Here is a 25909-nt window from a genome sequence, read left to right on the forward strand (position 1 = left end):
ACTGAGCCACATCCCCAGCACCCCCACCCACGACTTTTTAAAATTTTTTAAATTTTGAGACAGGGTCTGGCTAAATCCTTAGGGCCTCACTAAGTTGCTGAGGTTTGTCTCAAACTTGCAATCCTCCTGCCTCAGCCTCCTGAGTCACTAGGATGACAGGCATGCGGCACCATGCCCAGTGTTTATGCTTTTAAATATAAACCTTAATCATGCCACGTTCCTCTGGAAGGAAATAGGAGAGAGATTATAAATTTAATTTAGGTTGTGGCTCAAGAGTTAAACTTCGTTCAGGCCAAGGCTCCCTGTTTCCTGGTGCTCACCAAGTGGCCCCTCAGTGGCTCTGGGGTGGGCCTAGACAAAGTCCATGGGGGCCACCTGACATCTTGGAAGCCTCCACTTTCCTCTTGGCTCTTACTTGTCCCCCTGTGGGACACTTCCCCCTGTCAAGACTCCATTCTGGTTCTCCTCCAGGGGAAGAGTGAGAGGAGTGCTGGAGCCCCATCTTCCCCCTGGACATCCTGCAGATAGGGCAGCTTCCCTCCCAAACAGGCAAGGAAGTCATTTGGCCCGGCATGGAGACTGGTCCCAGTCTGTCCTTCCATTTACTCACCTTGCATGAAGATTTAATGGGTTAATTTAGGGGCAGCTATTCAGACATTAATTGATGTTTTTTTTGTATCTCCTTTTTTCTCTTTCCCTCCCATCCTTCCTTCCTTCCCTCTCCCTCACCCCATCTCTTTCTCTTTCTATGGACAAAAAAGACCTAACATCACAACCACCACGACTTCCTCCTTTCCTCCTCATTAGAAGGGAAGCCAGGCCTTTGTCCTCTGAGCCCTAAAGGTTCCTCTGCTTTGCAAGGGGAGTTATGTTTTTATGTTTCAGAGAAAAATAGAGAAGTTGCCAGTAGCCCCAGGAGACAATCTCAAATAAACTTTGTTTTCGAAAGTCTGGGTAGTTGGAACAAACTCGCAGGCTTTGGTCCACATCTGGCTTGCAGAAGAGTTTTTTTGTTTGGGCTTGTGTAGTATCTTTTAAAAAATGAATTAAGCACCAACCTTTTTGAATCAAGAGATTTTGTGTAAAATCTTAGGTGCCCGGCATCTTTTGAAAATCTGAAAATCGGTTGATCCTGGGCATGCATTCCTCTGACATGGGGCAATCAACAGGGGCTGGGGAGCGGCTGTCCACTTGAGATGGGCACAGCTTCTCTAATTCACACTTCCCACTCTCCTGGTTTCACTCATTCACAAGTTCCCCAGCACGCTAATTGAGCCAATCAAGCTAGATTGTCCACAAAGGGTGGGAATGAAGGATCCCTTTAGTTAAAATGTAGGAAGCTAGATTCCTCAAGACCATGAGGCAACAAGGGTTATGGGGTTCCAGGTAAAGGAAAGACAAGGGCTGGCTGGGACTGGTTAGTTTAACAACGGTAGCAAAGATCAGAGGAAGGCATCTAAGCATTAAGACCAGTGTCCCCAAAAGCTGCAGCAAAGGTCTCCTAGTCCACCTTTGCCAGAGCAAAAGAATGTCCCCAAAGGAGCTCCTTATGTCCCCTGGATACTGTAAGCCTGGATGACCAGTTCTGGAGGCTGGAGCCAAGTATAGAAGACCACAGACTCTTCCTGCCACCCAGACTGTTAAGCCCTGGACTTATCACAAGTCCCAAGTGGAAGACACTGGAATTCATATTGATCTTGGTAAATGAGGTCTTGAAGGTGGATTTGATTTGATTAAGAAAAAAAAAAATTGGGGTATTTCTTGGGCTCAAGTATCTCAAGATTGTTAATATATAATATATATGTCTAACCTTATTAGTGACTCAGAACAGTCAATAAATAAATGACATTCATTATTATTGTGTTCTCACATGATAATAATGAATACAGGATATTACTATTAGGTATTAATAGTAATATTTAAATAGCACTTGAAAGAATATCCTCTAAAAGTAGCAAGACAATGCTATATGTTCATCATGTGGATTTCATTTTCATGAAAGGAAGACTACACTTCCCAGACTCCCCTGCAATTACATAGGAGCCATGTGACTATTCTGACCAATGGAATGTAGAGGAAGTGATGTATGAGACTTGCAGGCCCCTCTCATAAAATTTTGTGCACTGTACTCTCTACTGTTTCCATTCCACAGTGATTTAGGAGGGTACATGTTGAAGATGATGATGTCACAAAAGGAAAATGCCTCAGGCCCTGAATGACTGTGTGGAGCCCAGATAGGACTGTGATGTGAGTGCAGAATGAACGTTTGTTGTGCCATTCTTCTGATATTTGGGGTCCTTTGTTATAGCAGCTAGCATGCTTTGACTTGACTCCTGGATATTCAACGTGTTTTCCAAGGTGTATGTCATTTGATTCTACCAAGAGCCCTGTGAGTTTGACAGGACAATTACTGTTCTCTCTGTCTTATAGGTTCCAGGTCCAGAACCCTTACCCTGGTCCCAGATTACGACTCCAATGACCAAAGTTCACACCTAGAAGGACCCTAGAGCCTCTCTTCCCACTTTATAGATGAAGGAAAAAAGGCTCCTTTATTTAAGATCACACAGCTTTTGGAAGCCAAGCTTGCTCAGTCAAATGCTTTTCCTCTAAAGCTGTGCTTTTGTGTGAGATCATCTGCCTGCTTACTGGGAAAAAAAAAGAGAGAAGAGGGCACATCCAGGTAGGACCCTGTGTATACCTATTCATGCACACCTGGGACTTGAAATGCAACCTTTGTCTGAAACAAAGGTTTCCAGTTCCCCCATAGGTGTTATTGTACAGTGGTCCACTTTAAGCTTTGAATATAGCCCTTGCTGCTCTGCCACTGCAACTTGCTTTTAAAATGGACGTGTTTGGGCTGGGGATGTGGCTCAAGCGGTGGCGCGCTCGCCTGGCATGCGTGCGGCCCGGGTTCGATCCTCAGCATCACATACAAACAAAGATGTTGTGTCTGCCGAAAACTAAAAAATAAATATTAAAAAAATTTCTCTCTCTCTTTAAAAAATAAAATAAAATAAAATGGACATGTTTCTTTCTCTTTCTCTCTCCCTGCTCCTCCCTAATCTCCCTCCACTCTCTATTCTCAGGGGAAACAGAATTACCTTTCTTTCCCATCCTAGGCAGAGTTATCTGTCCTTGATCACACACCCACCATAGGGAGGAAGTAATCCAGACTTTGGGATGGCACCAGAAGATCTCAGAAATGACTATCTCTCAAATTAACAAGTGAATTACAACTGCAACAGAGAACATGTGGAATGTAGCCTTTGAGTCACTTCTTTGAAAGTCCCCTATTCCTGCCGATGGGCAGAATCACAGTCTTTGGGACAGGAGTCCCCTGTGCTTCTTTGCTAGCAAAGCAATAAACTTTCTTTTTCTTTTTTCTCAAAACTGTGTCCTGGTTATTGGATTGGCATCAGGGACAAGGACCAAGTTTTCGGCAACATTATTACAGCTGAAGAGATAATATGGAGGGAGGGAGGAAGGGATAGAGGGAGAAGAAAGGCCACCAAGATCCCTACCATGGTAGGACCCCTGTAGTCCAGGCCTGCTCCTTAATTTCAAGTTCATCTGTCCCAGGACTTGGCAAGCCAACACTCCAATGCCCTGTGACCCCAGTCAGAACCAATTCCTCTCCTGGAGGGCTTCACTTTTCTCTAGTTCCCAACCTTGACTGCACACTAGAACCACTCAAAAGCTTTAAAATCTACAAATGCACAACATCCTCTGCCAGATCTCTGAGGTGGGGCCAAATCACTGACTTTTTTTTATAACTCCCTAGGAACTTCCGATGTGCTACTAGTGTCTTAGGTGATCAGCTTGGAGTTCTGGTTAATGATCAAGGAGGAATCCAGTGACCAGATGCTCCCAGCTCCTCCCCGAATTAAGGAGAAAGCTCACAGCATCAGGGTAACTCTTCCCTGGTAATGCTCCTGCTGGTCCTGGTGGTGGGAGGAGATGCAAAAAATACAGTTGGAAGCCAGGCACTGTGGCATTCGCCAGTGATCCCAGTGACTCAAGAGGCTGAGGCAGGAGGATGGCAAGATCGAGGTCAGCCTGGGCAATTAAGCGAGACCCTGTCTCAAAATAAAAAATAGAAAGATCTAGGGATTTAGCTCAGCAGTAAGCACCCTTGAGTTCAATCCCCAGTACTTAAAAAAAAAAAAATACAGTTGGAGAAAGTTGATTTTTGATTAGGTTGTTGTTTATTAGCTTGTTTTGCAATATATCGAATCTTTGTTCTGAAATATAAACCTTGGCACTGAGGAGATAGCAGTACCCTAATTCTCTTGGGGTTCAGCTCTGACATGATTAAAATCTTCTAAGAAAATTTTTCAAGTAGACTAATCTTTTTTTTTGTTGTTGTTGTTGTTTGTTTGTTTTTTAGACTAATCTTTATTTCCTTGAAGTTACCCCCCACCCACACGTGATGATGGTTAATTCTATGAAACCACTTGACAGGGCCACAGGGTGCCTTGACACCTTTGGTCAAATGTCATCCTGGTGTTTCTGTGAGGGTGTTTTGGGTTGAATTTAACATTTAAATTAAATGAGTAAATCAGATTGCCTTCCCTACTGTGGGTAGGCCTTAGCCAATCAGTTGAAGACCTGAATAGAGCAGAAGGCTGATCTTTCCCCGAGTAAGAGGCTCCCCGTGCCTAACTGCCTTCTAGCTGGGATACTGGCTTCTTCTCTGCCATTGAACTTCAACTAGAACATCAGCTCTCCTGGGTCCTCAGTTTGTGAACTACAGGTCCTGGGATTTATCAGCCTCCACAATCACATAAGCCAGTATATAAATGATAACACACATACAGCTGTTTTTAATATACATAAGGCTATATATAAATGTATATGGGTATATATGGGTAGCTGTCCCTGTTTGGGGTGGGCGGAGTGGTCCCCTCCCCTTCTTCCAGAGAGAAATCTTCAAGGGCATTAGAATCTGTGCCCAGTGGCCCAAGAAGTGGTCTTTGACTTGCTGAGTGATCATTTGATGATACGCATTTGGGGGAAGGGTCATCTCTCCTTGACCCGGAATGATGTAGAGTGAAGAATCTCAGCTTTGGAATCAGCGAGCCTGGGTTCCAGTCCTGGCTTTGCCATGTACTGAGCTGTGTGTCTTTGAGCAAATTATCTGACCTCTCTTAGCCTCAGTTTCCCTTTCATGAAAACCCTAGTGACATATCCCTTCATCACAGAATCCTGTGTACGTTTGAGACATCCCATAGTGAAATCCTTAAGGATACGGGTGCTGGGTTGCTAGGTTCCAATCCTGTTTTGATCGTGTGACATCTGTATGGCTTTGGTGGAACCATCTGCCCTCCCCACGACTCAGTTTTCTTTTCCATAAAATGAGAGACATAATAATGCCTATCTTGGGGGATTGTTATAAAGACAAAGTAAGTTAACATTTGTCATGGGCTTTGATCCCTCCTTGATCACTGTAAGAGCTAGGAAGTTTTGTTCCCTTGCATGTGTTTGGTAACAAACCTTGGCTATTTGTCATTATTCTCATTGTCCAACTCGACAGCCTGCCAGCAGCTGGGACCCTCGTACAAGTGTGTACATGTCCACCTCTCAAGATGGTCTCATGCTTGGACAGCTGAATTGGGGTCTCTCACTTAGCTGGGTGCCAGTGGCCCTGCTGGCCTTGGGGGACATCTCAGTCACAAGAGGGGCCTTCCTCACTGAGCAGCCAGGTTTGCTAGACCCTGACCCCCCACCACACTGACCTGAGCTCTCCATGGGGGCCTGTGGTGCAGGTGAGGAGGATGTGGTTGTCTCTGGCAGCAAAATGGAAAGTAGAGTGGTTGTTTTTCTGCACAGAAGTGGTTCTGCAAAATAAGAGGCAGTACTGTGAGTGGTGGGAAGGAACAGAAAGGGTATCTGGGACAGAAAATCTCCTAAGGGAACCTAGGCTTCCAGGACACCGGAGGGAAAGTCTAGATTTATTGAAGCAATATTTAAACAGTACTTAAATATTTAAATGGTGGGAAGTCTAGGTTGTTTTGCAATTGTTATAACATATATATGTATATATATTCACGACAAATATATGGGACCTTCATATCGGTTGGTTCCACATCTGCAGATTCAAGCAACTACAGAGAGAAAATATTTGGGGTTTTAAAAAAACTCTTACATTTGTGCTGAGCATACACAGACATTTTTCTTGTCATGATTCCCTAAACAATACAGTACAACTATTTGCATAGCCTTTATATTGTATTAGATATTTTAAGAAATCTAGAGATGATTTAAAATATACAGGAGAATGTACATAGGTTATATGTAAATATGAGCATCCCCCCAACACTGACTGGCATGCAGTAGGTGCTCATTTAACACAGAGTATGAGAGAGGCTGGAGCTAGGGACAGGGAAGAAAGACGGTGCAGCTCCCAGGGACTGTACCTGGTACCCACTGGAAGTAGGGGTGGGTGTATGGAAGCAAATCCCTGAAGATACTGAGGAACAATTATGTTTAGTTAATACTTAAATGGTGCTTAATATATATGCCAGGCACCCTTCTAAGCACTTAAAAAGTATCAACTTTTTAATACAAATATTAAGCTTATGAGGTGGGTAGTGTTTCCCCTTCCCATTCTATAGCTGGAGAAAACTGGAGCATAGAAAGGTTACATAACTATTCAAGGTCAAATAGCTAGTACATAAAGACATGTGAACTTGATCTCAGACTATCTGGCTCTAGAGCCTGCGCCCTTGATCATGACCCCAGGCTGCCTCACTGTGACCACAGTGAGAAGTGTCCGATAGTCTGCTCCCTAGAGCAGCAGGCCTGACAGATGAATAGTAGGGGAACACTGGAACAAATCCAAGAGCTTGTTCCCTGGAGAGAGAACAAGGAGATATATGTGGGAAAGGTAATGGAGAGAGAGAGAAGAGACAGTATTTTTTAGATGTACACATATATGTGTATGTTTATATGTGTGTGTGTATGTATGTATTTCTTTCAAAAAATAAAATCTGAATCTTTAGATTATACATGGAATTTTATTTGTTTGTTGTTTGTTTGTACCAGTTTGTTCACTCAGGGGCACTTGGACCACTGAGCCACGTCCCCAGCCCTGATTAGTATTTTATGTAGAGACAGGGTCTCACTGAGTTGCTTTAGCACCTTGCTTTTTGCTGAGGCTGGCTTTGAACTCGTGATCCTCCTGCCTCAGCCTCCGAGCCACTGGGATTACACCGTGTCCGGCTATATGTGGATTTTTGGGAAAATAATAATGACAGGAAAGGCTCTGAAAGAGTCAGAAAAAACTACTTACATTAGTAAACAGTAAGAACTAGCTCTAAAAAGTAGTACTGATCTAGATGTTTCCTCTGAGAAGTTCTTTCAAACCTACAGAAAAAGAGAAAATTTCTGTATTATTTAAACTACTTGAAAATATAAAGAAGGAAAGATTCTTTGTTGACAGGAAAAAGCCAGCTTTACTTTGACTCCAATCAAATAAATAAAGATCATTTTAAAAATAGATCAAACACTTCACACCCATTGAGATGGCTATTATAAAAAATCCAAAAAATCAAACAAATAAACTACCAAGTTGTTTATAATGGAGACAACCCCAGAAGAAATATAAAAGCCCACTTATAGGATATCAATTAAATAAATTAATCTGTGCTATGGAACACTATGCAGTCATAAAATTATGATGTACATCGATGTTTGCTGCATTAAAAAGAAATTCCAAAATATTCATTTTTAAACAGCAGATAACAAAACAGTTAACCCATTTCTAACATTAATTTTAAAATTTTTGGTCCTGGGGATTGAATCCAGGGGTGATAAACCACAGAGCCATATCCCCAGCTCTTTCTAATTTTTTTTTTTTTTAATTTTGAGATAGGGTCTCGCTAAGTTGATTAAGGCTGATTACTAAGTTGCCAAGGCTGGCTTTGAACTCATGATCCTCCTGCCTCAGCCTCCCAAGCCCCTGGGATTACAGGTGTGCAACACCATGCCTGGCCTCTATCATTAATTTTTAAAAGCATTTTAAGTTTGTGTATATGCATGGAAAAAAATTAGAAAACATCAAAACACGACATTAAAGTTTCTGATTCCAGTAAAGACAGAGTAAGTACATTTCACCGTTAACTCCCCACTAGACACTACTAAAAAATCCAGATGTTATACATGCAGCATCTGGATGAGGATTCTGAGAAGTAATTGGAAGCAGACAGAAGGTGGAAAGAAATCAGAACTTGAAGTACGAACAATCGGGCAATGTGGTTTCCATTCTTCACTCTCTGTTCTACACTGGCTTGGACCCAAATCCAGACCAGAACCTAGAAGTACATACTGAGGATAGAAAAAAGTCAGTGAAAAGCCTTCTCTTGGCCTGGGGTACAGTGTCAGCATGTGTAAGACCCCGTGTTTAATCCCCGGTACTGTTTAAAAACAAACAAAAAATGCCATGTTTTTCATATCTCAGAAGCAGAAAGGGGCTCTCTGAAGACTAGAGGGATGGAATAATCTCTTCCTTTTGGTTTTCTCCTGCTACTGTGATAATAGTAACAGCAATAGTGAGAAGTCAGGGCCCTGCAAGTGACTAAAGTTCTGAAAAAGTGAAATTCTCTTAACCAGAGAAACTATAGTCCCAAGGGCATGGGAAGACTCCTTGTTGTTCTTTCCCCTCTATCAGGGGAACCAAAACAGATATAGCAAACGAGATGGATAATAACAGAATGGTCAACTTCCACAGTCACAATTACACTAAGTGTAAATGAGTTAAACACATCAAGTAGAGATGGTTGGAATCAATAGGAACAGAAAAAGAACTAACTTTATGCCACCATAGGCTCACTCTAAATATAATTAAATGGGTAAACTGAAGGCAAAGAGAGAGGGAAAGATCTATCACGCAAGCACCGAACAAAAGCAGACTTCCGGGAAAGTAGAATTTCTAGGAACAAAGTTGGCATTACATAAAGCACCTAACAACTGGGCTTCCAAATCCATGAAATAAAAATCAATAGAACTAAAGAATGAGTGGAAAAATTCACAAATATAGTTGGAGATTTTATCAGGCCTCTGGTAAAATGAAAAATCATCAAGGATATAGAGAAAATGAATAACATTATAAATCCACTGAATTGGCTTTTAGAGAATACTATACACAGTAACAGCAGCATGTAAATTCTTTTCAATTGAACATGGAATGTTCACCATGATAGACCATAACCTGGGTCATAAAACAAACTTTAACATATTTAAAATAATTGAAATCCTACTAGGCAGGTTTGCTGACCATAATGAAATGAAAATTGAAACCAATAACATAAAGCTATCTAGAAAATCTGCAAATGCTTGGAAATTAAACATCACATACCTAAATAACATTTGGGCCCAGAAAATATATGAAGAGAGAACATTATAACAAAACCAAACAAAGAAGAAAAGAAAACAGGCTAATATCTCTCAGAAACACGTATGAAAAAAATCCTCAAAAAATATTAACAAATAAAGTCCAGCAATATATAGAAAGAATAAAATGTAGGGGGTTTATCCCAGGATGTAATGCTGGTCTAATATTTGAAAGTTAATAAACATAATCTACATTAAAGACTAAAAAAGAAAAGCATATGATCATGTCAATTGATGCAGTAAAAGTATTTGATAATTTTAATACTCATTAATGATAAAAATTTATAGGCCAAGTGCAATAGCACATGTCTGTAATCCCAGCAACTCTAGAGGCTGAGGCAGGAGGATCCCAAGTCTGAGGTCAGCCTTGGTAACTTAATGAGATCTTATCTCAAAATAGAAAGATAAAAAGGGCTAGGGATGTAGCTCAGTGGTAGAGCACCCTAGGTTAAATCCCCAGTACTGAAACAGCAAATACATACATACATACATACATACATACATACATACATACAAATTCCAAAAGAATATGAGGGACTTTACTAATCTGATAATAGTCATCTACCAAAAGCAAACAAAAAATAAATCTGCTAATATACTTAATGGTAGGTAAAAGACTAAGTGTTTTCCTGAAAAAACCTACACATATTGGAAAGGAAGAAATAAACCTATTTGCAGTTGAAAAGTCTACATAGAAATCCTAAAACAAGCATAATTAATAATAAATGCAAACAAATTAAATCTACAAAGTACATCTAGAACTAGTGAGTGACTTTAGCAGGGTCACAAGAAATAAGAACAACATACAAAACACTTGTCATATTTCTACATACCAACAATGGACACTTGTAAATGGTATTGTATTTTAACATATTTCTCATATTTTAAATAAAATACCATTTACAACACAATACCATTTACAACATATCCAAAAGGATAAAAAGAGATACTAAGGTATCTAACAAAATGTGTGGGATCTGTATAATGAAAGTTAAAAAGTGCTGCTGAAATAAATCAAACATCTACATAAGTGGAGAGACATACCATGTTTATGGTTTGGAAAACCTAAAGCGTTCCTTCCAAAATGTTTTATAGATCAACATAATTCCAATATTAGCAGGATATTTTTGTAGCTACTTAAAAGTAGATTCTCAAATTTATAGGGCAAGGCAAAGAAACTGGAGTAACCAAAGGATTTTGAAAAAAGAATAATATTAGAGGAAGTACATTCTTTATTTTAAGAATTATTATAAAGTTATGAGTGGAAAGCAAAACATGTAGATCATATTAGATCAGATTTATCCAGTTTTACTTGTGCTTATATCTGTGTATTTGTGTTATCTTTTAATAATACGTACAAAAGTACAAAAAGTGATATTTACTCGTAAGCCAGATAATTTTTACTTTAATATATTTCTACATTTTCTGATTTTTACCATTCAGTGGATGGCACACAAGAAAGAAGAGAGCTAATATGTATAAATTGTGAGCATAATAAAATGTCTATAAATCCATCACTCAATTTAAGAACATCGTCATTGCATGGCTGCATAAAACCAGAAAAGAGCAAAAAATCCATTAAAGTCACCACTGCTTTCTTCCTTTCTTGGCTCCAGGGACACCTGAGCTATGAGGGTGACCTCTTCATTTTGAGTTCAATTCTCCCAATCTTGAATGGCATGGTCCATCGTTTGGCCTCTCTGAACCTCAGCCTCCTCCTTGGTGTACCCCAAAACACCATGTGACACATAAGACTATTAAATAACATCTGGACATTTTGATCAGGGACCCAAAACACAACTGAAGAGAGGAGTGTGTCAACCATTCATGCAGTTCTCTTTAAAAAGGTACACTGGGCTAGGCATGATGACCAGCACCTGTAGTCCCAGCTATTGAGGAGGCCGAGGCAGGAGGATCGCTGGAGCCTAGGATTTCCAGACCAGCCTGGGCAATATGGTGAAACCCCATCTCAAAAAAAAAAAAAAAAAAGAAAGAAAAAAGAAAAGGAGGTCCATAGCATGCGTTTGTAAGGGTTATAAGAGTAGGTATCTAAATCATAATGAACTATGCAAATTCAAACATGAAAATTTGACCATGAGTGAAGGAACAATCTAAGGGAAGGAGCAGAAGATGGCCACAGAGTATTAGCCACTGCATGCTATAGATAGGCAGCTGGCCACAAGGCAGATGATTCAGGTCCTAATCCCAAATCCAGAGGTGGGCAGGAGGCCAAGAGAGATTTTCCAACTGGGATCCCGGAAGCTGGATTTCCCAGGTCTCCTAATTTCCTGTGTAGATGAAGGGAATGAACATAACCTTATTCCAACCCACTGCCCCTAGTAGGTCCACGCCACCATCATCTCTGGCTTGGATTTGTGGTAGTGCCCCCAATGCTCCCAGCCTCCATTCTTCCCCCTGCAACCTGTTCTCTGCTTAAAGTACCCCCATGGCTTCCCTTCCATCTTTTAGTAAACTCCACCCCCACCCCTCTTCTTACCTGCAAGCTTGCCTAATATGGCCCCAGGGCACCTCTCAGCCTCGCCTCGTTCTGCTCTCACTCCTTGGGTTGCACCAGTTTGCCAAGCTCAGTCCTACCTTAGGACTTTTGCATGCCTTTGCCTGGCCCTACCCCCAGCTCTTCCCCACCAGCTGGCTTTTTCTGAAAGTTCAGGTTTCTATTTAAATGTCACCTCCTCTGAGAGATCTTTCCTGACCACCCCAGTCATGTTCTTGTAAATGCTTTAGTTTTATTCACAGAATTTGTCAGTATTGGTAATTTCCCTGTGTCCTGATGAGTTTTATTAGCAACCGATTAGAATTTGAGCCCAAGCAACCCTGGGTCCTGGTATGTCTTCCTTGCTAGAGCATGTCTGGTACCCAAGATGGCACTGGCACCTATTAGGCTCTGAACACATATTTTAGACGTTTGATGAATGAATGAAGGTGAAGAAGAATTTGGCCAAAAGTCACATGATCAATGAATGACGGAACCAGTGCTGGAACTCAGATCTGAACCTGAGGTCATAGTCATCGCCTCTGCCTTCTGTATTCCTTCCTCTCTCCCCACCAAATCTCCAAGAGCCTCCTCTGCCCTAGTAAAATAAAATGAGCATGCAGATCAACTCCTGCCCAGGTGGGATCAACTTATAATGATCATGGAAAGGAAAAGAAATCACACAAACAGATTAAAAGAGAAGTGTAAATCCAAGAAGCTTCTGTGGAAAGGTGCAGATGTTCCTGGGGGTGATTTTCAACTGAAGATAAAATTCTAAGACTCTTTTAACAATCACTGTCCGAAAGATTCCTTATTGTTCATTCATTCACTTAATTCCTCATCTAGCGTTTGTTTATTCAGCATTTAAGGTATATTTGTGCAGGTGCTGGGAATGCTTTGCTCTGCCCTCTGGCTCCTCCCACAGTGGACCTCTGCAATCTACTTCCTCTTCTTTGGGGTTGCTGACCACACCATTGTGGGGGACAGCTCTCAGGGGACCAATTTCCTGCACTAAGACAGGAAATGGAAACAAACAGAACCACACTCATTCTCAAAGTGCATCAACATCTCATTTGTTTTTAATTGCAGGAATGAGAGAAATTGCTTAGGAAAGAAGGTTGCCCTCTCAAACCCCAAAGCATGTCTTCAAACATTTTCTCAAAGCATCTTGATGGAGCCGAACTGACACTGCACGCTATCGAATGGTGAAGACTGCAAAGAACTGTTAAGAGGTGAGGGTAGCCTCCACCCTCCACACAATGACTCGGGCTTTTTGACTTCCCCAGCGTGCATACTCTGTTCAACCCTGCTGACCCTGCCTTGAATATATGTGTGCCCTGAATATATGGCTTTGGTCCAGTCCAATGAATGCTCCACTGGCTTTTTTTTGTGCATTTCTTATCAAGAAAAGGTGAGGTTTTGTAATTCATCCATCCAAGAAGCACTTACTATAATTTGCATGCTTGGAGGGGTGCCTCCTTATTTGAACAAAGTGCCATCTGTAGTAGCTACAACTCTGATCAGCCATCTCTGCTCTTCCACTCACTGTCAATTTGCCAGAGGAACACAGGTGATCATCGTGAATGTAAAAAACAGAAACAAAGCCTGAGCATAAAACTTCCATCCTTGGGCTTTGGTATATCTCTTCAGGTGGTTTAGAGGCCCCTCTGGCTCTTTCCTATTCCTGGTAGTATTACTGGTGACTGAGGTTTTTGAATGAATCAAAATGCATCCATGGAAAGCTATCCAAGTGGCAGACATTATGCAAGACCTGAGTGTTTAGAAATTAATGAATGAGACACAGTCTTTGCCCAGAGGGGCTTCTGGTCATACTATAACTTCTTCATGACCACAGTGTGATTCTACTTGCCCAATAATCTTGTTTTAGGGAGTGGGGGGAGTTCCCGGGGATGGAGCTCAGAGGCATTCAACCATTGAGTCACATCCCCAGCCCAATTTTGTATTTTATTAGAGACAGGGTCTCCCAGAGTTGTGCTGAGTGCCTGGATAAATTGCTGAGGCTGGCTTTGAACTGGCGATCCTCCTGCCTCTGCCTCCCAAGCCGCTGGAATTACAGGCATGTGCCATTTCCCAATAGTCTTGAATATTAATTAATTAAGGCAAGGAAAATATCTCCGAGGTCTAACATACACAACATACTTGTGATGGTTAATTTTATGTGTCGAGTTTTATTTATAAAACATTATTTCTGCTTATGTATCTGAGATTGTGGGTTAGTCAGCTTTCCATTACTATAATGAAATACGTGAGATAATTAACTTAGAAAAGGTTTATTGTATATCCCAGTATGGGAGGTTTCAGGCCATGGTGAATTGACCCTATTGCTTTGGGCCTGTGGTAAGTCAGCACATCATGGCAGGAACACATGGTGGCGCAAACTCAATGACTTCACAATCCGGGAAGCCAAAGAGAAAGGTGATGGACCTGGGTTTCCACAATCCCCTTCATGAGCACACCCCCAATGACCTAAAGACCTCCCTCTGGGCCCCACCTCTGAGAGGTTCCACCACCTCCCCATAGCACTAGTCTGGGGACCAAGTCTTTTCTACATGGGCCTTTGGGAGACACTCAAGGTCCAAACTACAGCAGAGTGTTTCTGGAAGAGATTAGCTTTTGAATCGTAGACTGAGTAAAGAAGATGGCGCCCTCACTGAGTGGGTGGGCATTACCCAATTCTTTGAGAGCCCAATTAAAACAAAAAGTAAATTTGCTCTGTCTGCTTGAGCTGGAAAATCCATCTTCACCTGCCCCTTGGATGTCCGTGATCCTGCATCCTGAGCTTTCAGACTTAATTGGAAACCATCACCATTGGCTTCCCTGATTTTCAGGCCTTTGGATTTAGGTTAGAATGATACCATGAGATTTTCCTGGGCCTTCTGCTTGCTGATGGCAGACTATGGGAGTCTCAGCCTCATTAATCACATGGGTCAGTTCCTCATAATACATTCTATGAAACATATAAACAGGTAACCCTGGGCCCACGTTTCTTTATGGCAACCATCTGCTGGAACTAAAGTATGGTTGCCCCCATTGAAGGGCCATGTGCTCCCCAGGGCCTGAGTCCCCTCCGCCCACCCACTGCATCCACAGTACAGAGGCCCTGGGCAGTGCTAGTGCCAACCACATCAGCACTACCAGCTTGGCTGTGGCATCACTTATGCCAGCTGCTGGCTTCTCAAAAGCAGACACTTTAGCAATTCACAGGTTATGTTGTGGTTCAAGTTCTAGTTCTCAAAGCAAAGAGTTAATTACAGAACATTCAGTGTGAACTGGGCATTGAGGTGAGCCACGGTGCCCATGTCAGTCATTCAGCAAACATTTCTGGTGCATCTTGCACTTCTCCAGGGCATCTGGTTCTTTATATTGTGTTAATTGTCTGGTTGCCTGCGCACGTATATAACTTCACGAGGGCAGGAATGTTGTTTTGTGTCCCCGTTACCTGATACTGTTTGTGTCACACAGAAGGCCCTCTCAAGTCCCATCTTGGACCACTCAGGGTGCAACTCAGTCTGGCTGCTGCTTTTGTGCCACAAAAAGACGTGCAAGGTGCGGAACAATCCACAGCACGCCAGGCGTCATCTCACACTCTCCATCCCTCTCCCAGTTTGCCCAGTGAGCATAAGCATGCACATCACAGGAAACCAAGACACCGGTCTCTGACAACATCCTGGAAAGTCCCCAGCAGCTGGTGTGGGATGGACCCGACCACCTGGGACTGTGGCACTAGTAGGTGTGAAGTGTGGGAAAAGGGACAGGAAATCAATTAAGTAATTAAATTTGGATATGAGATGATGCTAAGTGCTATAAAAATAAAGTTGGGAGGGGGAATGAGAAGTCCCTGAGTTGGGGAGGGATTTTGAGGCTTTATTATATATTTAAAATTATTTTTTAGAGTTGTATTGTAAGCCAGGTGTGGTGGTGCATTCCTGTAATCCCAGTGGCTGGGAGGCTGAGGCAGGAGGATTGAGGGTTCAAAGTCAGCCTCAGCAACTTAGTGAGGCCCTAGGCAACTCAGCCAGACCCTGTCTCTAAATATAAAAAGGGGCTGGGATAGTGGACACTATTGAAAGACGGAAGATAATTAGAAACTATTTTGAAAATTTATACTTCAATAAAATAAAAAATTTTGAAGACATTGACAAATTTCTGAAGACATATGATCTACCCAAACTGAATCAGGGATACATACACAATTTAAACAAATCAATTTCAAGCAATGGAATAGAAGACACCATGAAATGCCTACCATAACCAAGAAAAGCCCAGGACCAGATGGATTCTCAGCCGAGTTCTACAAGACCTTCAAAGAAGAATTAACACCAACACTCCTCAAGTTATTCCATGAAATAGAAAACAAAGGAATCCTCCCAAACCCATTCTACAAGGCTAAATATCTCCTTGATAATAAAACCAGACAAAGACACATCAAGGAAAGAAAACTTCAGACCAGTATCTCTGATGAGGATAGATGCAAAAATTCTCAATAAAATTCTGGCAAATTGCATACAAAACATATTAAAAAGATAGAGCAACATAATCAAGTGGGATTCATCCCAGGGATGCAGGGTTGGTTTAACATACGGAAATCAATAAACGTAATATATCACATCAAAAGACTTAATAAGAATCATATGATTATATCAATAGATGCAGAAAAAGCATTTGACAAAATATAGCACCTCTTCATGTTCAAAACACTAGAAAAATTAGGGATAGTAGGAACATAGTTCAACATTGTAAAAGCCATCTCTGCTTAGCCCAAAGCCAACATCATTCTAAATGCAGAAAAATTGGAATCTCTGCTTAGCCCAAAGCCAACATCATTCTAAATGCAGAAAAATTGGAAGCATTCCCTCTAAAAACTGGAACAAGACAGGGATACCCCCTCTCCCCACTTCAATTCAACATAGTCTTTGAAACTCTAGCCAGAGCAATCAGACAGACAAAAGAAAGTAAAGGTACACGAATAGGAAAAGAAGAACTCAAACTATCACTATTTGCTGATGACATGATTCTATATTTACAGGATCCAAGAAATTCCACCAGAAAACTTTTAGAACTAATATATTAATTCAGCAAAGTAGCAGGATATAAAACCAATACCCACCAATCAAATGCATTTCTATACATAAGTGATAAGTCTGCAAGAGAAATTAGGAAAACTACCCAATTCACAATAGTTGCAAAAAATAAAATAAAATACTTGGGAATCAATCTAACAAAAAAGGTGAAAAACCTCTAAAATGAAAACCATAGAACACTAAAGAAATTGAAGAAGACCTTAGAAGATGGAAAGATCTCCCATGCTCTTGGATAGGCAGAATTAATATTGTCAAAATGGCCATACTACCAAAAGTGTTATACTGAGTTAAAGCAATTCCTATTAAAATCCCAACGACATTCTTCATAGAACTATAAAAAGCAACCATGAAATTAATTTGAAAAAGTAAGAGATCCAGAATAGCCAAAGCAATCCTTAGCAAGAAAAGTAAAGCAGGAGGCATCACAATACCAGAACTTAAACTATACTACAGAACTACAGTAACAAAGCAGAATGGTATTGGCACCAAAATAGACATGTAGACAAATGGTACAAAATAGAAGACACAGAGACAACCCCACATAAATACAGTTACCTCATACTAGGCAAAGGCACCAAAAACATACCTTGGAGAAAAGATAGCCTATTCAAAACATGGTGCTAGGAAAACTGGAAATCCATATATAACAAAATGAAATTAAACCTCTATCTCTCACCCTGCACAAAAATCAACACAAAGTGGATCAAAGACTTAGGCATTAGAACAGAGACCCTGTGCCTACTAGAGGAAAAAGTAGGTCTAAATCTTCATTATGTCGGCTTAGGACCTGACTTCTTTAACAAGACTCCCAAAGCATAAGAAATTAAATTAAGAATCAATAAATGGTGGGCTGGGGGTATAGCTCAGTTGGTAGAATGCTTGCCTCACATGCACAAGGCCCTGGGTTCAATCCCCAGCACCACACAAAAAAAGAATCAATAAATGGGATAGATTCAAACTAAAAAGCTTTTTCTCACAAAGGAAACAGTCAATAATATGAAAAGAGGACCTGCAGAATGTGAGAAAATCTTTACCACATGCACCTCAGATAGAGCACTCATATCCAGGATATATAAATAACTCAAAAAACTTAATACCAAAAATAAATAAATAACCCAATCAATTAATTGGCTAAGGAATGGACAGACACTTCACAGAAGAAGAAGAAATACAATCAACAAACATATGAAAAAGTGTTCATAATTTCTAGCAATTAGAGAAATGCAAATCAAACTACTTTAAGATTTCATCTCACTCCAGTCAGAATGGTAATTATCAAGAATACATGCAATAATAAGTGTTGGTGAGGATGTAGAAAAAGAGATTCACTCACACATTTCTGGTGGGATTGCAAATTGGTGTAACCACTATGGAAAGCAGTATGGATATTTCTCAGAAAACTTGGAATGGAACTACCATTTGACCCAGCTATCCCACTCCTCGGTTTATACTCAAAGGACTTAAAATCAGCATACTACAGTGATGCAGCCACACCAATGTTTGTAGCAGCTCAATTCATGATAGCTAAACTATGGAACCAACTTAGAGGCCCTGCAACAGTTTGAATGGATAAAGAAAATGTAGTATATGCACACAATGGAATATTACTCAGCCTTAAAGAAGAATGGAATATGGCATTTGCAGGTAAATGGATGGAAGTAGAGAATATCATTGAAATAAGCCAATCCCCAAAAACCAAGGGTCAAATGTTTTCTCTGATAAGTAGATGGTGATCTATAGTTGGGGGGGGGGCGGCAGGGATTGTGAGAGGAGAGTGGAGGGGTGGGGTGGTGGGGATGGGACAGACATTGTTACTCTATATACACATATGATTACACAACCAGTGTGACTCAGCACCATGTACAACAGAGGAATGAGAAGTTATGCTCCATTTGTGTACCATGTGTCAAAATGCATTCTACTGACATGTATAACTAATTAGAACAAATTTTTAAAAATTAAAAAAAAAAGGCTGAGTGTGTGGCTTAGTAGTGAAGCCCCGGGTTCAATCATTAGTACCAAAAAAAAAAAAAAAAAGAATTGTATTGTAAGTTGACAGTTTGTAATTGTATGTATTAAGGAGATACATAGTGCTGGGCCAGGTGGCGCAAGCCTGTAATCCCAGCAGCTTCGGAGCCTGAGACAGGAGAATCACAAGTTCAAAGCCAGCCTCAGCAACAGCAAGGCACTGAGCAATTCAGGGAGACCCTATCTCTAAATAAAATGCAAAACAGGGCTGGGGATGTGGCTCAGTGATCGAGTGCCCCTGAGTTCAATCCCCGGTACCAGAAAAAAAAAATTTAGCAGGGTACAATGGCGCACTCCTGTAATCCCAGCAACTCAGGAGACTAAAACAGGAGGATCAGGAACTTAGTGGGGCACTAAGTAACTCAGTGAGACCCTGTCTCTAAATAAAATATAAAAAAGGGCTGGGGACGTGGCTCAGTAGTTAAGTGTTCCTGAGTCCCTGAGACCCATCCCCCAAAAAAGAATGGTTGTAATGGCTATGCTTCAGCACCATCATAAAGTTGAAAAATCATAAGTTGAACCATTATAAGTTGAAGATCACCACATCCAACACATTATGATGATGATGATGATGATGATAGGTCCCAGGGCACCCTATCACTGAACTATGTCCTCAATCCTTTTTATTTTGAGACAGGGTCTTACTAAGTTTCCCAAGTTGAATTCAAATTTGCAATCCTCCTGCTTCAGCCTCCCAAGTTGCTGGGATTTCAGGTGTGTGTCACCACACCCAGGCGCAATCATTAACTACACTGTTATGACTACAGTCACCGTGCTATGCAAAACATCTCAATTCATTCCTTATTCTAACTGAAATTTTGTACCTTTTGACCAACATCCCTTCATTTTTCCTGCCCCCCAAGTATGTGTGCAGTTTTTAAAAGGGTGATTAGGTATGTCTCCCAAGGGGGTGACATTTGAATAAAATCCTGAAGGAGACAAGATCGAGCCCTGCCAGATCTGCAGAGAAATGTTCCCATCAAAGGGAACAACAGAAATAGAGTCCTGGGGTGGGAGGATTCTTGATGTCTCCAAGGGACAGTGTGGTCGGGTGCAAAAATTAAAGGGACAATAGGTTTGTGTTTGTGCACATCCTGTGAACTTTTTAAAGACCATCTATCTTTTCAGGAATATTTATATAGCAAACAGCCTTGCAAGAGAGAGTACCTCTCTCCTGGCACAGGACAGATTTACTTGCTGTCCAGAGATAATGTCTCCATTCAGGGCAAAGGTTGGATAGATTTGCCTGCAGCCTTCTGGGGGAGCCCAAGCTTTCCTGAATTCAGGTTTCCTTGGCTACGATGCACAACATCCCTTTGGATTGTCCTCCACATGTCCCCAGGGGACCTTCGCCACAAGAGACACCCATGGACATAACACTAGGGTTGCTTGTTGGGCTGTGATAAAGTCCTTTGTCTCTGACCCTAGAATTTCATGTCTTCCATCAGCAACCTCGAACTGTGGCCGGCTAACCTGCTCATCACACGTAGGGCCACAGAGATCCTTCACAGTTCTTGACAGAGAGGCGAGATCATTGATAAGGACTGAATGAACGAATGAACGAATGAATTGGGATTCAGAGAGCACTCTTCCTCAAAATGAGCAATGGATAATCCTCAGGGACATTGCATACAGAATCGGTCACTACCATGGAGGTCCAGTGGGCCCAAGGATGACCACAGAAGGGGTAGAAAGAAGCAAGTAGAGCCTGTTTACACTGTAGTTGGTGTGTGAAGATGTGGGGGCCACTTCCGGGCAGAAGAACTAAAGAAGAGGATTTGGAGGAGGAGGATTGTGCAGAAGCCAGCACCCCAATCCTGGCTCCCAGAACCCGCAGCAGGCTGCTCAGACAGAAGAATTTACCACCTGGGCCAGGCCTTCAGGACCAAAAGAGAGAAAGAAAGACGGGGGGGGGGGGGGGGGGGGGCATCCCGCGATCACCCTCTGACTCCACAGGTCCTGTGTCACCTGCTTCTCTCACCTCCCCGGGGGCGGGGGGCGGGCCTCACCTCCCACTGAGCTGCCTCACACTCCCGATCATCAGACTTGCCAGACAACAGAGCCCGGGTATGGGTTTAGAGGTGTGACCAGTGGATTCCTTGTGAGGGGAGGCGAGTGAGCCCCAGGGGACCGGGAGGCCAAGGCCCAGTTTCCCTGGCTGTCCCCTGTGGAGGGCGGCAGTCCTGTTTCCTCAAATGCGTCTGTCCCTGGCTGGGAAGGAAACACCTGGGTGTGGAAGAGCCCTGTAGGGATGAGAAGCATTGTTCCCAGGGGCCAGGGGCCTTGGGTGGGATCTGAGGGGCCTGGCTACTGAGGCACCAGATGGTGGGCACAGTAGCTGGCCATTCACCTCCTGCCACTCAGCCGAGGAGGTCTCTTGGAGACAGCGTGGGGACAGGCCACGGGGCCTTAGCGGTGTGGCTTAGCATCCCACACCAGAATGCCTGGGTTCCAATCGGCTCTGTCACTAGGGCCACCCGGGCTGCTGGTTGCTTCAAGCCTCTGTGCCCTCCTTTCCCCTGTTGGTAAAGGAGAGCGGAGAGGAGCCCCTCCCTCACAGGATTGTCATGGGGACTCCACAAGGGGATGTTTGCAAGCCACTTGGGGCTAAATAAATGAACCCAACAGGCCCACACCCGAGAGAGCTCTACTCCGCTGGAGCCAAATGGGGTGGCTGACTGTCCGTTCCCTGATCCCAACCTCTGCGCCCACTTGCCTGCCTCTGTGGGTTTGTGCCCTCTGTCCCCGTCAGCCGGAAAGTCTCTTGCCCCATTTCTGCACCCCAGGCTTTTCCTCTCCCTGAAGGCTCAGCTCAGGTGGCCCAGAGCCCTCTTTGGTCCATCACCCGGGGGGGCTCTCTCTCCCCGACTCCTACACACCAAGGACCCTCGCGCATCTCATTTCTGTGTCGGACCCTCATGGCCGTGTCTCCACTCCCAGGCCAGGTGGTCATCTCCTCGAGGACAGAGACCGGGCCTCGGTCAGGCTCTGGCACCAGCTGCACAGAGAAGGTGCTTGATCCACGTGTACAGAGAAAAATCAAGCCGGATCAGCCAGACTGCCCCTGAATTTCCCTGGAGAGGGAGGCAGAGGTGATGTCCCAGTGGGGACACAAACAGGGACCCGGATGACTGACTTGGAGTCCTCACCTCATTCTGCCATCTTTAGCAAGTCACCTCTCTCAGCCTCCATCGCCTGATCTAGGACCTGGGTGTTAAAACACGTATCCGTCTGACCTCCAATGGCTGCTGAGAATCAAATGGGCGGAGGGGACCCCACAGCACCGGGCGTGTAGAATGAGCCCTGTCATCCCTGGCGTATACAGAAGTCAAGGTCAAGGGAGCAGAGCTGCCCTTACAGGGTCCTGTGTGTTTCTTCATTGGAAAATCAGATCCAGGCAGATTGGTCCTAAGAACCACCATAGCTTTTCAGAAAGCTTGGCCTCAGCAGCCCAAGAGTTGGGCTCCTAAGAGCCCGGGGACTCTCGGCCCCTCTGCGTCCCTCTTTCCCAACCCTTCCACCGGCTCTGCCCAGTTGAGTCTCTCCATACTCCTTCCCTGGAGACCCCTCCCTCCCTGGAGACCCCTCCCTCCCCAGCCAACACCTACCTTGGCTTGGCCACAGCTGCTCCACTCCTCAAACCCTCCAGCTGGTTAGCTCCCCACCTGGCACCCAGCGACCCTAACCACCCCAGGGACCAGGACGTCTGGGAGGATCCTCTATCTGACTTTAGTCCTGACTGCTGCCTACAGATCTGCAGAGAACAGCCAGCGGCTCACAGGCCGGCCCTGTCCCTCCTCTTCCTTCCCCTTCCCCAAAGCCTTCGAAGCTCCTCCCAGACACATCCTGCTCGAGGCTGTTTTCTGAAGCTGCTGCATCTGTGGTCACCCCCCGCCCCCCCACACACTGGAGCTTCTTTATTGTGATCTGGTGCAAGGGGGCAGGACAGGGAACCTCCACAGGGATCCACTCCTCGGGTGCTGATGGGACAGGGATGCAGGAGCCCTGACCTCTCTTCTGAGCTCCAAACTTGCCAACCTTTCCCCTCCCAGGTCATCACCGGCCACGTGTCCTTCAAGCACCTCTGACTCGACAGATATAAACCAACCTCATCATTTTTCCCTCTAAAGCTGCTTTTCGGTTTCTTCCCTCAGAACCCAAAACCTGGGAGTCATCCTAGCACCTTGCCCCCTCACCTGTTGCATCTAAGCTGCATCAAGTCCTGTCCATATCTCATGAATCCGTCCACTGTTCCCATTCCCATGGTTGTCACTGCCTCATCAGGCCGCCATGGTCTTCCTTCTGACACACTGCAACAGCCGGAGGTCTCCTTTTAACCCTGCCCCCATCCCACAGCCAAAGGCCTCTTTCAGATAGTAAAATGCAAATCTGATCAGGTTGTACCCCTGCTACAACCTTCAATGGCTCCCTATTACTTTCATGATGATGGCCAAACTCTCCTTAGTGTGACTTTCAAGACTCTTCTTGATGTAGTTTCTCCTTAACCTCCAATCTTGTGTTTTAGCCCCTGGCTTCAGCTCCTCCCAGAAGTACTGAAGTTTTCGACAATCCAGGCTGTGGGATTTTCTTCCCAACCCAACTCTTCTCCTGGCTCACCCTTGCCATCCTTCCCCATAGGAGAAGAGGATAAAGAAGTCAAAGGAGAAAGTGTTCAAAGGAGAGAATGGATCAAAGATTAGTGCTAGGCGAGGACAGTTGTGGGTAGCACATCAGCTCTAAGATGACATGTCAGTTTATCACATCGTTTCTCTGTTTTCTTTTTGTCATATTTTGAATTCAAGCATTATTTGGGGGGAGTCTCCAACACATTTATAGAACTTTGAAAAAGCCACAAACTCTTTGTCCTCATCCTATTTGGCCTAATGGCTTTGGAGAGAGACAGATTGATGGAAGCAAGATTTGAGTGCCTGGATTCAGCTATGCCTGAAACCCTGACACCTTATCTATCCGTGAAATGTTCAACTATGGACCCAATAAATTCATAATCTTTTTATTTTTTTATTTTGGGGAGATAACTGTAAATTGAACTGTAAATTAAGCCCAGGGGGTACTTAACCACTGAGTCATATTCCCAGCCCTTTTTATTTTAAGACAGGTTCTCCCTAAGTTGCTTAGGGCTCCATTCAGTTGCTGGTCTCTAACTTGTCCTCCTGCCTCAGCCTCCTAAGCCACTGGGATTATAGGCATGTGCCACCATGCCCAGCGCTTTTTATTTTTCTTTTTTATTGTTCCTAATCTTTTTTTGGATTAGGCCTCTTTGAGTGGCGTTTGTCTCTTGTAACCAAAGGTGCTCTGGGGCTATGAAATCCCTGATTTTTTTTTTCCTGCAAGGTCCTTACTAGGTTCTGTTGAGACTCTTCATTTTGCAGAGAAAACGATTTGAAAAATCATTTTCTCATGATTCTGCCTCCCGCTTATAACACTGTCTTTTCTGTTCCTGATTTTTTTTTTCCTGCAAGGTCCTTACTAGGTTCTGTTGAGACTCTTCATTTTGCAGAGAAAACGATTTGAAAAATCATTTTCTCATGATTCTGCCTCCCGCTTATAACACTGTCTTTTCTGTTCCTCTGGCTGGAATCACATTCCATCTCGCAGCTCTGTATTAGAGTTCTTGGGTCATATGCCTGCCTGTCCCTTGTCCCTCCCCATCCTGTCCCCTCCCCACATTAACTGTTTGGGAGAGCAGTGACCAGGTCTTACTCATTATTCTGTCCATCACAGGAGAAGAGAAAGAGAATGCATGGCTCATTAAATAAAGCAAACAGATGAATGAATGAATGTGGGAACGAACCAACCAAGGACGTGATCGAGGATCAAGAACTCAGCCCCTGCAGGCTGGAGACTTGGCCGCAGCCACACGGTGTGGCCGCCACGGGCAGCCCCCTGCGCTTATCAGCTTTGGCCTAACTGAATCGGAAATCACACGCTGAGGCTGGCTTCTTGTGGCTGCGCTGAGCTTCTTATCAAACGGTGGCTGACTCTGCAACTGCTTTGGGTGTGGTCGCCACGGGGGTGACAGCTGGTGACTGTAGACAGTCCCAGAGTTGTCCCTTGCAAAGAGGATCCGAGGCACCTTCATGGCTGAGGTCACACACTCGTGGTGGCCGGCCAGGAACAAGAGTCAGAGTGACATGCCCACTTTTAACCAACCCCGTGACTTTTCTTCTCTCCATTCTCTTTCCTTAGAGTTGGTTTTATCTGGGTTTTCCAGGCTGTGCGGTTACCAGGTTCCCTGTGTTTGTGCCTGTCTCCCGACAACCTCACCCCCAGGCCAACAAGGCCAAGACCAGGACTCGGCAATGATGGAGACAATGAAGCCTCCCTGCGTTTATTGCTCTAGATCCCAGATTACCTGGTCCACTCATGGAAACGAAGCCATCCTGGGGTGATCAATGCCCAAGATATGGAAGCAGGTGGGCTCATCATTATCACCACGCCTCTGCCTCCATCTGCACCCTCCTCACCAGGGAAGGGTCCCCCACTCCTGATGGCCCCACTGCACACAGCTGCTACACTTCTCAGGGTCCCCTGTCCTATGAGAAGCAAATACTTCTGTTCGGTCCTTATTCCTCTTTCCAGGAGAACTGTTCCTTCTAGGCAAAAACCAACAACGAAACACCCTCTAAGTCCTTTTCCTATCCATTTCAAAGCACTCAGGAGCTTTGAATAAAAATGAAGTCCTCTTGCAATTGTGAGCAACGCCCCCGTGGAAGAACAGATACTGGCGCCTGGCATTGTTGATCAGGGTGGAGTCTGGTGAGAATTATTTGCTTTGGACAGGGAAACTCAGGATCACTGTACCCTTGCTTTCAGTTCTGCCTCCTGTGGGATGTGTCTCTGGGACCATTTAGCCCTCACACCTGATTCTTCGTCT

General features: G+C 43.7%; 1 protein-coding gene across 1 annotated transcript in view; it reads right to left on the reverse strand.

Moving 5' to 3' along the window:
• Window positions 1-22761, reverse strand: part of Pik3r6 (phosphoinositide-3-kinase regulatory subunit 6) — a 57511-nt gene extending 34750 nt beyond the window's left edge. The window contains exons 1-3 of the mRNA XM_076869887.1: window positions 22623-22761; window positions 7292-7365; window positions 5736-5837 (exon numbers count right to left, since the gene is read on the reverse strand). Of these exons, the coding sequence (XP_076726002.1) occupies window positions 5736-5748 (13 nt within the window). The 5' untranslated portion in view covers window positions 5749-5837; window positions 7292-7365; window positions 22623-22761. The remainder of the gene's footprint in view (window positions 1-5735; window positions 5838-7291; window positions 7366-22622) is intronic.
• Window positions 22762-25909: the final 3148 nt, after the last annotated feature.

Source organism: Callospermophilus lateralis, chromosome 11 (assembly GCF_048772815.1).
Source record: "Callospermophilus lateralis isolate mCalLat2 chromosome 11, mCalLat2.hap1, whole genome shotgun sequence".
Classification (NCBI taxonomy): Eukaryota; Metazoa; Chordata; class Mammalia; order Rodentia; family Sciuridae; genus Callospermophilus; species Callospermophilus lateralis.